This window comes from Heliconius melpomene, chromosome 13 (assembly GCF_056956725.1).
Source record: "Heliconius melpomene rosina isolate 202511_hmr_F chromosome 13, ASM5695672v1, whole genome shotgun sequence".
Lineage (NCBI taxonomy): Eukaryota > Metazoa > Arthropoda > Insecta > Lepidoptera > Nymphalidae > Heliconius > Heliconius melpomene.
The window spans coordinates 14816068-14833469 of record NC_140401.1 but is presented as its reverse complement, the minus strand read 5'-3'; the positions used below and the strand labels follow the sequence as shown (position 1 = coordinate 14833469).

Sequence of the window (17402 nt, the reverse complement as noted above, 5' to 3'; positions counted from 1 at the left end):
AAAATCTTGAACCTAACATAGATTTACTTAAATAAAAATAGATATTTTACTAAAGATCATCGTTAGAGATAAAAGGAAATAGTGAAATTAATTCGTGCTAACGTCACGGCCGCGGAAAATCTAAAATGGATAAAACAACATTTTTATCGTTCAACATAATTTTAAGTTAATGATTTCTTAAAGAGATTTCTAATTTTTTATATAAATGAATAATTATGATTCTCTATATTTTCGTTAGTTTTTATAGTATAATAAAACAGGCATATTAGATATTTAAAAAAAAAATTAAAATATATTATTATGCTTTCTTTGGTTTACTACATTTAGAGTATGATGAAAAGCTATTAATTAATTATTATTTAAATTATATTTATTAATAAATTTACAAATAGAACAAGAAAGTAACATATACCTAAACAAAACTTACATAATTATAAAATCGATGAAAACGAAAGCGTATTCTCGAAGACATCTCAATCAGAGAACCGTCGATTACAAGAGAAAGCATATTTACGTGAACTGTAAAGTACTTGCAATATTTGTATACATTATTGTTAGAGCATTGCACATTATAACTCTAGGGATATTATAGAGGAAATAAATAATAAAAAAATAAATCCCGAAATGTTAGCTTAATATATTTCTAGTACGTTTATTTATATAACTATATTGCTTTCTTTTTACCTTTCCTTATTTCTATTTCTTGATTATATAAATAATTATATTTTCCAAAACCAAAATAATACAGAGACAATACCAGCTAATAGCCATAAATCACAGATAAAAAATAGCAAATGTCACCACGTTTTTATTACCTATTATGTCACACACAATAGCTTGTATAATCTGTGGATGAATGGACAGAGAATTTAAGATCGATGATCTATTCTCGAATGTAATTTTGTAGTATGGTTTTTTTTGAAACGAAATTACTTTGACATTTCGAAAAGAAGTGAAATATTTTTTTATAAATAATTAAACTCGATAATTAAAAATATATATAATAAAAATCATTAAACATGTGTTTAAAAAAAGATTAAAAATGGAACCGACAAAATTACAACATGTCGCAAAAAATCGAGGCAATATTATTTTTTATCAAAACATAATAAAAAACACTACACTACGTAAACTGACCACTTATAATAATTATTAATAGTCAATACAATTCTCAGCTGCATATTGGAATAAAAACAAGAGTTCTTAATGTGTCATTAAGCCATGTGAATTACAAGATTAATGGCTGTGACCTTATACACAAAATACATATAAGATTTCAATAGTGTCATGACATTTGAGTCATCTACAAAAATAAATGCTAAGTATATTTTCATTTTCAATTAGCTTAGATAAAAAAGGCGTTAGGTTTCGGAAACCAGTAGTATATAATAGCAAAATGGGCAAAGATGGGTGAGGAAGAACTCCCATTAGGACAAAAGAATGTTAGAATTTAAATAATTTCGTATTATTAATAATGAAATGAAAAAACGTGAGCAAAAAATATATAAATAGTACGTCTTTGATATAATATAATTAAGTAAACAAAACAGGAGGAAAAACTATTTAAATAGCATAAATATTTAGTCTTTGATATAATAAAATTAAGTAAACAAAACAGGAGGAAAAACTATTTAAATAACATAAATATTTAGTTTTTTAAACTTAAATTATTTTTCAAAGCTCATTAGAAATTATAATTAGCTAGTTTGAAGATTTTTAGCGCTATTATGTACAACTTTTATTTATGTTTACTTTTTGTAAATATAATTTAAAATTTAAATTAGTAAGTAGGCACTAGGATAGAATTTGCTTTATTTTAGTACATATTGGAGATACGCTCAGAAAGGTTATGGAACGTGTGGTTGTAATGCCAAACTTTATGTATGATAATTTGATTATGGTACCGGATAGTGTAGTCAACGTGGTTAAACACTGGCAAGATTGAAATCTATGACATGACTTTTTGAGTTTTTTAGTCATGATATTAATATATGACAATCTTTTAAAATTTCCTTCTACACAGTATATACCTAATATTCTATTATTTTTTTCCATCAAATTCTTAACGACATTTTTTTTAATTTACGTTCCATTCATAAAAAAAAACATCTTCATATTATAACACCTTCGTTTTACACAATACATACATACTATGTGGGCGTAAAAAATTATCATGACAAAATATCAAATGATATTTTGTCAACTAAAACATTATATAACCATTGACACTCCCACATCCGTCTACTTATTTACAATTATTGTTTAATAAAAATCGATGCCTGTCTCGTAAATTCCCAGCGTGTCAAGGACTGACGACCACATCCAATTTTGCATACTAATTGACCCGGTCGCATCTGGTAAAAAAATCTTTAATATATTAATCTCTCAAGGTTCCCTCTGTTTTGGTATCGATTATATTGATGTGATATAAAATTTACATATATATGTGTTGTTTTTTTATGATAATGTTTAAATTTTAATGTGTTTCCATTGTTGCTACTCTACGTGTTAATTAAATTTGGGTGTTTGATTGCGTTGCTTGTAAGAGAAATAGTTTAAAAACTTTGACGTAATTTATTTCTTAATGAAAAATAACATAAACATTATAATTTATTTTATTGTAAGAGAATTTAAGGAAATTCGTAGCAAAATAAAGAAATATTTGGCTGTTTCAAATAGCTGTGTATTTTATTCTCGTGGGGAATCCCCGGTTATGCTTAAAATATTTTTATTTCTATTTCCAAAATAGTCGCCCGATTGCTATGTTAATAACACTGAAAATGTCTTTACTGAGAAATTTAATCAGATTTCTTTAAATATTCTTAAAATGTCAAACTTATTTTACACATACAGTGTCACTTAAATACTAGTTCTCTCCACCCACCATATTATATGCGAATAAATAAAAATGGAAAAGAGAGTTTAGAATTAACGTTTTGCTCAAAAATAACCTAACATTTCAGTTTAACGTGTCTCTTATCGTCAATAGCCAATTATATCATCCAACAATGGATTTTTGAATCGATTTCACGCGTATTACCGAGACGTTGATAACAAATTGGTTACTTAGAAAATAATAAGATCCATAAGATATCCATTTAGTGTTTGAATAAGTTTAGACGTACAATCATAAAAGGAAAAGATTTCTTCTGAAATTTCGTAAGTTATCTTATTTCTAACATAAACAGGTTAAAGAATTTCATATAAACAGTAAACCATATAAATCTTAAATATCTAACTTAAGCTTTTTCCTTGAAATATATACATTTAAAGGCAGCGACATCAAAAGCTTTAAATAAAATTTCAAAGAAGTTTCGATCGACGTTTCGCAATTTCAGTCTAAACCTGTGAGAAGATTCGCCATTGTCCATAACACACCCACTTACAAAATAATCCATTGTTTTATACTTACTGAAATATTATAAACGGACGCGCCCTTGAATTCAACTTGAATCTCTGAAGTAGTGTAGAAGGGATCGGTGGGAAAGGTAGAATGTGATCTTTTTTAAATATACATGTGTAGTGTACATTCAAAAATAAGCTGTTTTTTTGGTACGAATTTAGCACTGCTATTAATAGTTGTAGGGGAAGCAATCAACAAAATATATAATAAATTATATTATATTATAATAATTTATTTATAGGTTAATGTTTATTTAATTTTGAAGAAAATAAAGAATACCGTGATATGTATAGTTTCCCTCGATAAAAAGACTTTACAACATAAAAAAAATAGTGATTCACATTTTTTTTTTGTGTACTTAGTTCAAGAGATTAGCGCGATCAACCAAACATTTTTTTAGCTTTAAAATATTAGCTTGTTCGTTTATTTAGATACTATATTTCTAAGTACGAGTATATCGTAACAACAATCAAAGTCAAAAACAACAATTTTAAATAAAGGCTTGATCGCCTTTAAAATAGTCACATTTAACGCTTTATTAATTTATAAATACCTTAACGTCATTGTAACCGACCTCGAAGCAAACCATGAGTAAGCTGAGATGAGTAAAATAAGGCATTTACTATTAACTGTGGAACATCGGTATGATGTCGTAATACTGGGTATATGAAAATTTAATATAATCGTTTTAATTAATTTAAAAATATTTATTCGATTATGTGGAATACGCGGAGGTCGCGGATTCAAGTGCCATATGAGGTTTATATTTACTATAAAAACTTTATTATAAATATAAAAATATTTCATTAAACATATACCTGTGGTTAAAATAATTATGAAAAAAAAATTGACAAATAAATTTGTCAAAAAATGTATTAACTATTAATTATAGTCAACTTTTAAAATTTTACAGTCAATAAATATTTAGTTTTTTAGGTTCACACCATAACTCATATAGCACAGTAAGTAGGGCAGACGAGAATCAGTGTGAAGACATTCCGTTCCCCATCAACGGCCCTACTTTTGAGACACTGTGTCGTGGCGGAGCTCAACTCCCAATTTGTTTGTCAGAATGAGGAACTAAAAATAATTCATTCCTCTGAGCAGGAGTCGAACCAACAACCGATATCAGACGCTGTGCCGCTGTACCATAACGGTGTGTAATATATTTCTTTACAATTTTCGCCTAACTAAAAACAAACGGTTAATCCATTAGTAAAGTACAAAAGAACTGTAACCTTTCATGTATTTCACATACCACTGCCAAGTCATCGCGATGCTCTGTCTCATAGAAATGAGGGATCGTGGGAACGGAGTTCAGTTAAGTAAGCGATTAGAAATATACATACATTATCGCATATGTAATGGTTGCGACAAACGATTATGATATTTTTTTATAATAATTATATAAAAATATATAAATAATTTGAAATATATTGTTAAACAATTTTGAAGATTAAATTAGACCTATATATGCAATTTATAATAAAAATACAATATTATCGGCATAAATCAATATAAAATAAATATGTGTATTTTCTTTCGATATAGCCATATATTCCACGATCATCGCCACTTTGTAGTTTACTTTAAGAAGACTGCACTATAACGATCTCATCTTCTACCAAAAAGTCAAAAGAAACGTAAAGATTTTAAAGTAGCGGGATTCGATCCTGCACCTACCTACCTCTTGAACACTTAAAAAATATAAACAAGTAATATAATTATTAGAATGCTTAAAAAAATATTCTTTGGTGTTTATAATATTTATCAACTATAAGCTCCATACATACGTAGAGATAACATCAAAAACCAATGCACGTTTTTAGAATGCAAAGGTAACGCTGGTCACATGCAAAAGGTTAGGATCATCAAAATAAATAACAATATTATGAATACGTTTATTCAAGTATTATAATTATATACAAATTCTTAATGGTTTTTAAATTAAACTACGATCTGTGGGTGATTTTAAATTAAATTACTTATATTAATGTCAATAAGTGTGAAGTTTGTTTTTCTTTTGTTTCCGCGCTGGAAACCATTGTGGCATTATAGATTCGATCCCTATCGAAAATATATGTTATTATAAAACCCGGCGTTAAGTTACGCCACTCAACACGTCGATTTCATCATTATATTTAGTTAAAAGAACCTTAACTTTAATTCATAATTAATATTAACTCATTTTTACTCAGAATTTGCCATGAAATTGCATAAAAAAGTAACATACAGGTTATAACATTTTCTTAGAGCCTAATGTCACGCCCTTTGTCTCGTTACCACAAAGAAGAAATAAAAATATAAAATATTTAATTACCTTGAGTGGAAATCGAACCCTGCACCTGTCGCATTTACAATCGCACGCTTGAGCCAACATCACAACTGAATATGACATATTACTTCATAATATATATTGTCTATGTACAAAAGCCTTTGATCGATGACATGATGATAGGCAGGCGAACATGAATACGTGTCAGTTTAAATAAAGATGCCAGCTATTTCATTTATAACTAGTAACATCCGCCCACGGCTTAGTTTACGTAATTTTAGAATAAATCTAAGAACTAATTAGAAAATTTTATATTTAGAAAAAAAGTTTTTTAGGGTAGTCTCGGAGAATGGTAATGGTAAATGACATAGAAAAAACAACGATTTGTATACGAGTTGTTTTGTTCGTTCGTTCTTGAAAATAAATCTTGAAGATAATTATTAAATTATATACCGATATAATGTATATAATTAATTAAAACATAAGCTTATATGATTATAGCATTGGCAACATTACATATGAAAAGCGAAAATACCATCTTGCATTTAATACCACTATCAGATATTGGTGTAAGAGGTCAGATATTTAAGATAAGATAACCATGTCGTGAGAGTAACATTTCTTACATAATTTTTTAATTGAGTAATTTTGATAACTATGTAAACGAAGTCGCAGGCAGAAGTTAGTATTAATGTAAAATATTTTCAAAGAATAAATCTCAACTATAGGTATGCATATAAACTTAACCCTTTTTATATTATCTTTAGGAAAAGGAAAAGCTAATTAAATTTTAAATTTGTGTAGAAATCTAAAACCGTCTTCAACAAGAATCTTTCGTAAACGATTGCGTTCGCCCAAACATTTGAACTCGAATGGGCCACATAACTATTTATTAGATGAACTTTAATATGTACGATGTGTTATTTGATAGTCTTCATTCAATTCAATTTAATGTTAATGCAACTAAAATAATAAACATACATATGAATAATAATAATTTTATATTCTAGTATTTCAAGGTTCTATACTTAACTGTGACTGTTTTTGAGAAATTGTGCTATATTATACAACGGAAACTAAAGCCACCGTAGAAAAGTCATATTTGGCCGTAGAAAATATTTATGCACATTTTCTAGTTCATTTAGTATTCCAATGTCTAAGTCTCATTTTAGTATTCCAATGTCTAAGTCTCAATTTAGTATGTAAGATATAATTATGTTTGTATAAATATTGATTTATAATTGTTAATAAATCAATATGTCGTATATATGTTTATAGTAGTATTTAACCTCTTACTCCACTAATAAAATATAACTAACTCATATAATTATACTATAAATTTTACTGTATGATTTTGATATATTAACAGGTGATCTTCACGTTATGCACATGTCAGATCGACCTGACCTGTTAAAAGGTTACGTTTGGTTTAATTCCTTTCAAGAGGTTCAACCTCGAAAATTCCTCCTTACGAGACTCATATACTTTATAAATTGTTTTTTTAGCTTCACGCTGTATATCACATATAGCGGGTAGGCAGAGGGAACCTAGTGTTTAGACACTCCGTCTCCCCACTGTCTGCCGAATAATTGTCAATCATTCTTTAGACACAGAGATAAATGACAATACTTGCATTGTTTGATATTATTGTTTGTCATTTTTTACAAATTTTTTTTTTGATAATTCATTTAGTTATTTATAAGAAACACAACATCCTTTTTATTATTTAAATCAGTAGCTTAAGGCTACTAGTTTAAATATTACAAGTTAAATACTAATATTAATATAATAAAAAAACTTTTTTTTTAGTTTACATAAAAAAAAAATATCCCTTTTAAGAACTACTGAATTAATACAAAATAATGATGTTTTTCGCAACAGGATCCTAAAGATCAATAAATGTATTTTTAAAGCAAATTTTAATAATAACAACAAAGGTTTAAATGTTGTTATTATTAAATTATACACATTAGTAATAAACCTGTTTTAGTCTTACTTCAATTTATATGTATAATCTTTTTTATATTTTATATAAACATAATGTTAAATGACGCATACGGAGTAGCCTTTGACCTCTTTCTAAAAAATATTATATTTCAATGAACTATGTTTTTTCTTTATTTTATAAAGGAAATTGAACACGTAAACATTATTTTAGAATAGAAAATTATTATTATTTTTAAAGTTTTAATTAAAGATTATATATTAGCAGAATTATTATTATTATTATTGTAAATAATACAAAGGGCAAAGCGTGGGTTATAGGGTAAGGGCACTTCTGTCTAACACATCATAGTAATAAAAAAGTTATAAAACGTGGAATTTATGTAAACACTAAAACTGGCAATAATATAAGGTTTATTGAAGTTCATTAAAATTAAACATATTGTCATGCATAAATCGAAAATTATAACCACTTATTTTCATGCTAAAATTACTATTTTCTCATATAGATTTCAAATTATTTTCGTCCATTTGGCTAATATCTTCTACCACAAAATTAAAAAAAGATATTGACTTTGAATCTTACCAGGTATATTTTACTAAGAAGAAGAATTCGTGATAACATTAACTAACCAATAACCCCAAAATGGATGGCAACTATATATTAAGGATAATTGAATATTAGGATCGTATCTAACGTAATTACATTAAACAAAACTATGAACTAAGTGTTTTATATGCCACGGCCATTAACTTCTTGTTGAGAAAATTATTTGTGTTGCCCAAAGTTTTGCAAGACTAAATTACATCTGAGTTTCGGATACACAGACAGACGCGCAATTAAGGGCTCTCGACTCGTCTCGACTTATTGTGAAATGACAAATGCCATTAAAATTAGTTTAGCCATGTTTTTTATAATGTAATTATACTCGTATATACTTACATATTAAAATAAGTTGGAGATTGCAATGAAGTGCAGTTGACTGTATGAAATCAGTGTGGATTGTAATATAATCAAAAATTTAATAAAATTTTAAGTTTCTCCGATCTTGATAGGTCACTTTACATGAAAAATAAACTTTTTTTGGTACCAGGTCTTCCAAAATATTTTTTATAACCTTGCTCGGAGACACTCCACCACAGTCCGATGAAATTTGATGGAAATTGAGGAACGGAATATCTTAGCACTGGGTTCCCTCTTCATATCCTGTTATAAGCGAAATACAGATATAATGTGAAGCTAAAGAAAAACATTTATTTATTTATTTAGTCACTTAAAACTAAAGCTTCGATACCGTGCAAGTGTTCACGCAGTGTGTACGCAGTATTTAATTTAAAATGCGTGTAATGCAAATTATATGCAATCATACATAACGTTAAGACAACGATTGCGTTGAAGTTGAACGTTTATAATAAATATTTTATTCAGCATTTTAATGAGACGTTTAAGAATCTTCTTTGTACATCAGTGGATTCCAATGAATCACTAAGACACTATTAAGTCTTGGAACGTCTCTCATAAATTATTAAAGTAACAACAAATGTAGGTCTTGTAGATATATGGTTGCTTGGTTTTATAAAACTTGGTATTATTTATTAATAGTATAGGTTAAGCGTAAATATTATGGAAATATAATATACTAAATAATTTTTTAATTGTTATGTAATATTTTTTTTATTGATAAGCACCAAAGAATGTAGCTAAGAAATTATTTTGCAATAGTTAAGTGTAAATAAATGTGGATATATACCTTATACCTATGTATTTTCTTACATTTTCTACTTTCATAGTCCGATTTCATAATCATTTCATTTCCGAGCTAGTTATTTTAAATTATCAAAAATGTTTTTGTAGTCGATAAAGACAAAATAGAAAAATAATATTAAACGATTCATGCAGCTAAAACAACGCCCAGTATAAATAATAGCATGTTTACCTAAAAAATACAAAAGTAAATTAAAAAAAATATAAGCTTCGAGCAGCAAGAGCTTTCTACACAAAAACCAACATTTATCAAGGTCATTTCAAAAACCTAGCCTACTAAAATTGCTACGCCGATTTCGATAAAGTGCCAACTAGCATTAAAATTTATGCAGGAAATACATACGTAATAATTAATTACCTATGCTTTTCCTGCATAAATTTAGATAATAGAGCGTTAATTGGATAAATTAACATTATTTCTGAGGCAGATGGGAATCGTGTATTGTGCAAGTGTTATATAATGAGAACCAGTCTGACCAGAACTTTGAGATGCACCGTCCTGACCCTGGCATACTAAAGTACTAAAGTCTCACATAAATTTCGATTTCATTCTTATAGGCTTTCTTTTTTTGGTAATTTCAATGTCGCAAATAATTTTATCTTATGAAATATAATATAATATTGAGCTTAGTATTGTTGAAAGTTATATTTATTGTTGGTATTCATACATTTTGGCACAGTGGAAGTGTCTGACTGTATTAAAGATGGTTATGGGTTCTCTCCCCAAATAGGGGAATAATTTATTTTCATATTTGTCTGCGCCTTAAATATGTTTTGACAAAATTCTGTGTTGGTATCCTCTATTAATACATAACGTCACGAAAATTAGAAAATAGGGTAGCTTATTATAACGTCATAGACTTTTACGTCAACAGCTATCTTAGAATACGCAAAAAATGCTTGATAAATGAAAAACAAGGATAAAAATCGTTTATCTGAAAAGACTTATAAGACATTGACATACATACATACTCGTACTTTAGTATCGATATTATCATATAAAATATTAATATTACTTATAAGGGCACATAACACTTGTATTCCTTAGTATTTGATATAAAATCTTTTTTTGTGTAATAATTAACATAGTCGATTAGATTTAATATTAAAATGTATTAAAAAAATCCGATAGCAGCGGGACTCAGAAATTGGGTAACATCTGAGAATTTTTAATTATAAGTTAAAACATTTTGAAATCGATTGTTATTTTACGCTTCAATGGCTCAATTATTTTGTGTTTCTCACATACCCATTGACTCATCAAGTATTTCTCACGCAATAACTAAATAGATAGATAGATAGCTTTGATATTATGCATTTTTCAGAATAAAATTTTGAATGACCTTATAGTAGGTATATAAATATTTTCTTCATTAAAGTATGAAAATCTATATTTCTTTTTTTTTCATTTATCAATATGAATTAATTCAATAGTATAAGTCTATATACTTTGTGGTGTAGCGGATGTGGGTTCGATGCTCATTCGAGGAAATAAATTATATTTATATGCTTCTGATAAGAAAAAAGCGTGGCATTGAACTCTAAAGAAAATATGGCGGTGAGCGGAAAAACAGTATTTTAAAGTATTAAGTATTTTAAGTCTATTCAATATTTATTTCCATACAAATTTCTTAAAATATAAATAAATTGATATTCATTGTCAAAAATGTCCATAATCAAAAATTAAAACAAAAAATAAAAATTACAAGAAAAAATACTAAAATAATATTATTGTACGCTCAAATGACCCCTGATCTTTTAAACTTCATAAAAGTTGTAATTTTCTCATACGTTTTGTTCAGCAATGACCTTTACGCTTAATAGATTAGTATTGCTTTTGATATTTATATGAGTAATTAGAGGGGTTTGCTCTTTTGCACGTAATGTTAGCACTTAACTATTACAGTGACGTAAAGTTCGTAGCACTTCAGTTATTGCAGTTTTATTAAGAAATATTTATGTTACGAGATTTAGATTCTTTTGATAGATTATAATATTTATATTGCGTATAAGTCTACTTTTAATATAAAATAATATTTCAGTTTTCAAAGTAAATAGTCGCCCGCTTAATTTTTTTATTATACTATAGCCAAGTCATACAAGATCTGTACATAAATTTCAGTCTATGATAACTTTACAATATGGCTTACAGTTTTCGATGAAACTTTATAGTAATATGGCTTATAAACATCAGAGTTATTCTAATAAAAAGACGCTACAAACGGCCTATTTAAAAATACAATAAGAATTTCCAAATTAGAAGCCAAACACTAACACAATACCGTAGCTAAATTCAAATTCGTGTATCACATTTTCACGCTCCATAAGTCAAAGGTTGAGCAACTGGGGGTAATTTAAAAATGTTTACAATGCCGCATTCACGAAATGCTTATTTGCATTGTCTCGACATGAGAGTGGGTACACCTTGGGAATATTATTGTTTTAATAAAGGTACAATCCAATATGGCGAGTGATCAATGACATTATTAATAGCGGCCTGTTTTTAGTATAATTGCTTGTTAATTATAGCTTTGTCTTTGGTTGGAGTTAGACGTTAGAGGTATTCCAGTGGAAGCTATAAGATAATTTTAGTTCTTACAAAATGATGGCGCCTGCCTGTCTAGTTGTGGCAGTATTGCAATAGCATGTCTGGGTTTTGGATTTATTTAATGAAAGGTGGCTTTATATAAGATGAAAATTAATAATTTTGAGTACAGATTATCTAAATATTTATATTTAGTGAAAATAGTTTAATTAATTACATTTATAATTGAAATATGAACATTAACGCCTTAGTGGCGCGGTAAAGCAAAGTTACCAAAAAATATATTTTGATTTGTTCTGATTTAATCTTCAATAAGTAAGTTAGACATTAAGTTCCGCCCCTTGAAAATTAAAACAAAAATGGAGAATATAGTATTTTATCGCTACTTTTTTAATTGCCCTTTTCTGTCTAAGACAAAAAAAACTCCATTAAAAAAATTATAATGTTGAAATACGGAAATATCGTCCATGATAGGTTCACTCAAATTGACCTCACGAAATCGAGATGCATCTGCTATTAAGCTTATCGTGACCTGCCATTTAAACCAATATCTATGGCCATCCTCGCTTAGTTCACGTTTCGTTCGGAATTTAGTGAAAAACCATACGCTAATGGCATATCTAATACCGATACCTTGGGCTTAATAAGCAATAAATAATGATTATTGATTTTTTTTTGTTTTTGTAGGTTTCACTTAAGTTATTTGTTAAAAAAAATATTTTTTTGCATTTTAAATAAAAACAAATTGAGATTTGAATTCGTTCTATGTATATAATCAGAATCTTTTTTAACAAACATGCCAATTGGGAATAAATTATTCCATTACAACAATATTAATCGGTATACAAATTAAAAAGTTATACTATTCTATAGAATGTTTCACAAAATTGCTATAGTTAAGTGTTAGAAATGAAAGGCCTAAAACTTAACTTTTCAATATAGGCTAAATACATAATTATGTGGTTCAAGCGGGCGAAGCCGCAAACGAGTCATTAGTAGTAATATTAATATTATTATTATCATAAGCATCACAAACATCGTTAAATATTAACGTGATAAAAACTATAAAATTTTATAATGACGCAACGTCCCTGCCTTACATTGATCTGTCAAAGTGAAATAAACTAAACATTTACTTACTTGCCAAATTGTGACAAATTATTACTAGCAAGGCATTTCGAAACCGCCGCCGCCCATTATGTGCTGCGAGGTGCTTGACACTGATGTGTCAAATACCATCTCGATACTCTTAAAAATGATTTTATCTTTATTATAGAGTAAATACGTTTTGTAATAAATGCCCTTTATAGTAATATGAAATGGCTGTTTTATTAAAATTTTATAATTAAAGGCCGTTGTGGTACAGCGACTGACTGTAAACATGACGGTAGTAGGTTCCAATTCCACTCTTTAAAATGTGGAGTTCTGTCACTCAAAACGAAATGTTTCTCTATCTCCATGTTAATTAAGCGGAAAGTGGGGAACGGCTGGTTTAGAACTAAATTCTCTCCCTCTGCCTTCTGCATATACAGGATTCAGAAGTAACGAAATTAAATTAAAAAACTTTTTTCCAAAATGTAAGTCATATAAGTACCTCATTCTGTTTAGGCTGAGATAGTAATATTTTATTAGCTTGTAATTGTTATCTCCATATTAAACTTTTTTTTTCTTTCCAGGGCCCCATGAAGCGGCTGTCATGCACATAGCGGCACTGATTGCACTCGTGCAGGTAATTATTTAAGATATTTTTAATTTATCCATCTAGCTAATATACATATATATGTCAAATCGTCGAACTAAATTTTTGATTCTTTGCATCGCTTGTTTAGTTATTAATACTTTTTCCCCGACTGTAAAATATAGTAAAAATGAAAAAAAAAAGACATATCTAACCTCTTTGGCGAGTTAAGATGACGTCACATTTCGATATATAGGACTTGAACAAAGCACAAAGACTTTGTACGCACAAACTACCATAACATATTTATTTATAATAAGCGACAAGTAATTTTAAACATAAATAAAATATTTATATTATATCATTATCGGAAGTCATAATCATTGAAAGCAATATCATTAATCATTAATGTTTGTTTGTGTAAATTATATAAGTTTAAAGGTTATAAAATTATGCAATATATTGTTGATAGATTTAGTGGGTGGGTACATCACTAGCCATAAGTTTCCCAATACACTTCTTACGTAAGTGCCGTAACTTATGGTATACCATGGTGTTGGGATGGCAACGGTTACCAAGTTGCCATTTAAATTCAAAGATTAAATTTTTAATATCATTGTGGCAATAGTTAAGACGTGTGTGTGTCTTAATTTTAATAATTTAAGTTCTGACATGGAGAAATGGACAGAGAAATGGACAAGAGAAATGTAATTTACATGGTTCTGCAAGATTCTGCGGAAAATTGAGAACGGAATGTCTTAACACTGGGTTCTCTTTCCCTATCCCGATGTGTGCGTGATACAGCGTGACGCTATAAAAACCAAGTGGGTGTGAAACCCGCCAGGATCACGTGTATAATCTAACACAACGATCAAACGTCCCATATATTATTATAAAATCATAATATTGTATGTGAAACAATATAGCATTTATGTTTCTCAACACCAAAATGGCTGTAATCAGACGAAATAATGCGTGAGAGAAAAAAAATTCACATTGTAGTCAGTTTATACAATAATCTTATAGATAATTCGATAACGTTAACCGACTTTACAGCAATTAATGTTAAGAATGCAGCACCTTATTAAATACATATGTAATTTTAAGTTTATAATGAAGATTAATTATTATTATGTTTAACTCGAACTACTTCTAGTAAAATTTAAGACATTTCCTTTATAATACATTAATTACGAAACGAAGTATTTGGAAACGTTTTTTTTGTAATTACCTGTTTATTATCTATGGATAATGGTTATAAACTCATACAATTATTATATATAAAAAAATTCTATCTTTTTTGATATATCAAAAACATTCGTATTAGCCAAAAATAGGCAATATCATTATGGCTCTATATAAATGGGAAATTGGTAATTGAGCATAAGTACAGCTTAGGGTTGACAACTTAACAAACTTCACATCCTTGCATATCCATATTTTCGATTAAGTCAAGAAGTAAATGTCGATCATGGGTTCGGGGCCACCACGATGTACTCGTGTACTCAGTTAAAGTTAATCAGTTAACTCAAAAATTAATTAATTTTAAATTTCTAGCTGTCGCTCGCTACAGCTGTTTCAGATGTCGGAACGCTCACAGCGGCTGAGCTTAACCTACAATTAGCTGGGGAGAATGGATTATCTCCATTCTTTGAAGAGACCAGCGATGACACCGGAGTCAACTTTGTGAGGGGCTCCAGGGCAGCAGACTCGCCTCTATCTCCAGATATTGATGTGCAATGTTCAGTTGATTTCATTGAAGTTACAGTCGACTTTGCCGATATATATGATGGGATTATATATAGCAAGGGCTTTTTAAACGACCCTAAATGCAAGTGAGTACTAAATACTATACATTTAAATAATAATGAGGTATTCATATGAGACAAGAAATAAAAATATTTATATAAATGTATAATTTCATTTCTTCGCTCTGGTATCGGGTCAAAGTGCGGGGCTGAGTTCCGCCACTCAACAAGCTATGCTTCCAAAATTCGGCGGAAAATGGAGACCGGAGTGTCTTTTTCACGTTGTTCCCTCTGTCTACCCTGCTATGTGCGGGATACAGCGATTTTGATTTAGTAATTTATAGACAGTACGTAAATCTTCGATTTGTAAATTTCAGGTATGTGACTGCTGGAGGTAGTCAGTCTCGTTATTCCTTCCGTGTACCGCTAAAAGAGTGCGGCAGCCGACCACTGTGCAACGCCTGTGGCACTATCGACAATGTCCTTGTATTCCAATCAGATGATCTGGTGCAAGGACCATATGATTTCGCCAGAAAAGTACATTACATATTTCTTTTATATTATTTAAGCTGCCTATCTAATTTCTGTGTCATATTTTATATTTACTTAGTTTCTCACATGGTTTAGAATGATTTTTTTCTATATTAAATTGTTTTTTTCTATTGTTCGTTTATTTTACTGGTGAGATGTGCTGAAGGGTACAACCTATTATTTTATAACTGTAAACGAATGAATGAATGTAATAAATAAAAGCAAGCATTGTACAAAAATTAGCAATAAAATAGCAAATTGTAAATGTAGTTAAAGAAATAATTGTAGCAAAATTATTATTTCAGGTGTCATGTGTAGGAACCGCCTTGGAAGTATCCGTTGGAGGGGTTAGACAAGAGCAATCACATATACTAAAGCTTAAGCCTTTTATGGTAGATATGCTTGATGTGGTTGCGGTAGAAGGACCTGCTGGTGGGGTCGAATGCTGGATGGACATTCAGAAAGGAGTTTTCCCTAATGTAAGTTAAAAAAATATAAATATCTAGATTTTGACTATGCAGCAAAATTATTGTGGAGTCGAGTCGGGAAAAATTGTGGATTCCATTGACGAAAAAAATTATGTTCAAATTAACTTTATTACCGCGCTTTGGTACCTTAGAAATGCGGACAAAATATTGGATTTAGCTACCACACATGTTCCAAGCGGAAAGTGGAGAATGTATTATCTTGACATGATTCTCTTTGACTATCCTACTACATCTCTCCTATGCAGCATAAAATTGTAGCTTTTAAACAATAATATCTCGTAATCTATTTTAATATTTTTTTTATTTACAGACGACTCCATTGGAAAATTCAATTAAAATTGGAGAATATTTGACTATTTTAATATATTTGAAAGATATAAGAAATCAATTCAGTCTAAAGATACACGATTGTTGGGCATACGACAATGATGACTATGATAGTCCTAAAACAAACAAGATTCAATTAACCGATAAAAGTGGTTGTCCAAAGTGAGTATATCTTTACTTAATTAATTATAATTGCGGGAGTCACGTAACATAGCTAAATATAACACAGACATATAGTAAAATAAAAAGAAACTTTAAACAGACATTTCTTGGACATGGCCTATATATGTGGAAACTATAAAAGCTAATATAAAATCTTATTATTAAATCTAATGTAAAAATTGCAAATATCTTAATATAATTATGTATGTCCTTATTCTAATTAAATTATAGGAAGAAAAAATTTATCGATGTATGGCAAAAATCAACTAATACAGGCAAGAGTGGCGCAACTTTAATAGCTTATTCTAAAGTAAGCGCCTTCCGATTTCCGGAGACTGATCAAGTTTATCTTACATGTAATGTGGAGGTAAGATTATCTTATAATGTATCTTGAATGTTTACTTTTAAATAAAATTAATAATAATAATATGCATCATATGAATGAATCGAATTCTTAAAAAAAATATTTTTATTGTAAACAAAAAAGTGTTGAAAGTAAAAAATATGTATATAAATAATATCATGTATTTATCAAG

General features: G+C 28.8%; 1 protein-coding gene across 1 annotated transcript in view; it reads left to right on the top strand.

Moving 5' to 3' along the window:
• The window catches only part of LOC146533109 (uncharacterized), a 43665-nt gene that overhangs the window by 18480 nt on the left and 7783 nt on the right, over nucleotides 1-17402 (top strand). Inside the window, exons 2-7 of the mRNA XM_085196673.1 lie at nucleotides 13609-13661; nucleotides 15168-15445; nucleotides 15736-15895; nucleotides 16195-16368; nucleotides 16688-16866; nucleotides 17098-17233. Coding sequence (XP_085052799.1) covers nucleotides 13629-13661; nucleotides 15168-15445; nucleotides 15736-15895; nucleotides 16195-16368; nucleotides 16688-16866; nucleotides 17098-17233 — 960 coding nt within the window. The 5' untranslated portion in view covers nucleotides 13609-13628. The remainder of the gene's footprint in view (nucleotides 1-13608; nucleotides 13662-15167; nucleotides 15446-15735; nucleotides 15896-16194; nucleotides 16369-16687; nucleotides 16867-17097; nucleotides 17234-17402) is intronic.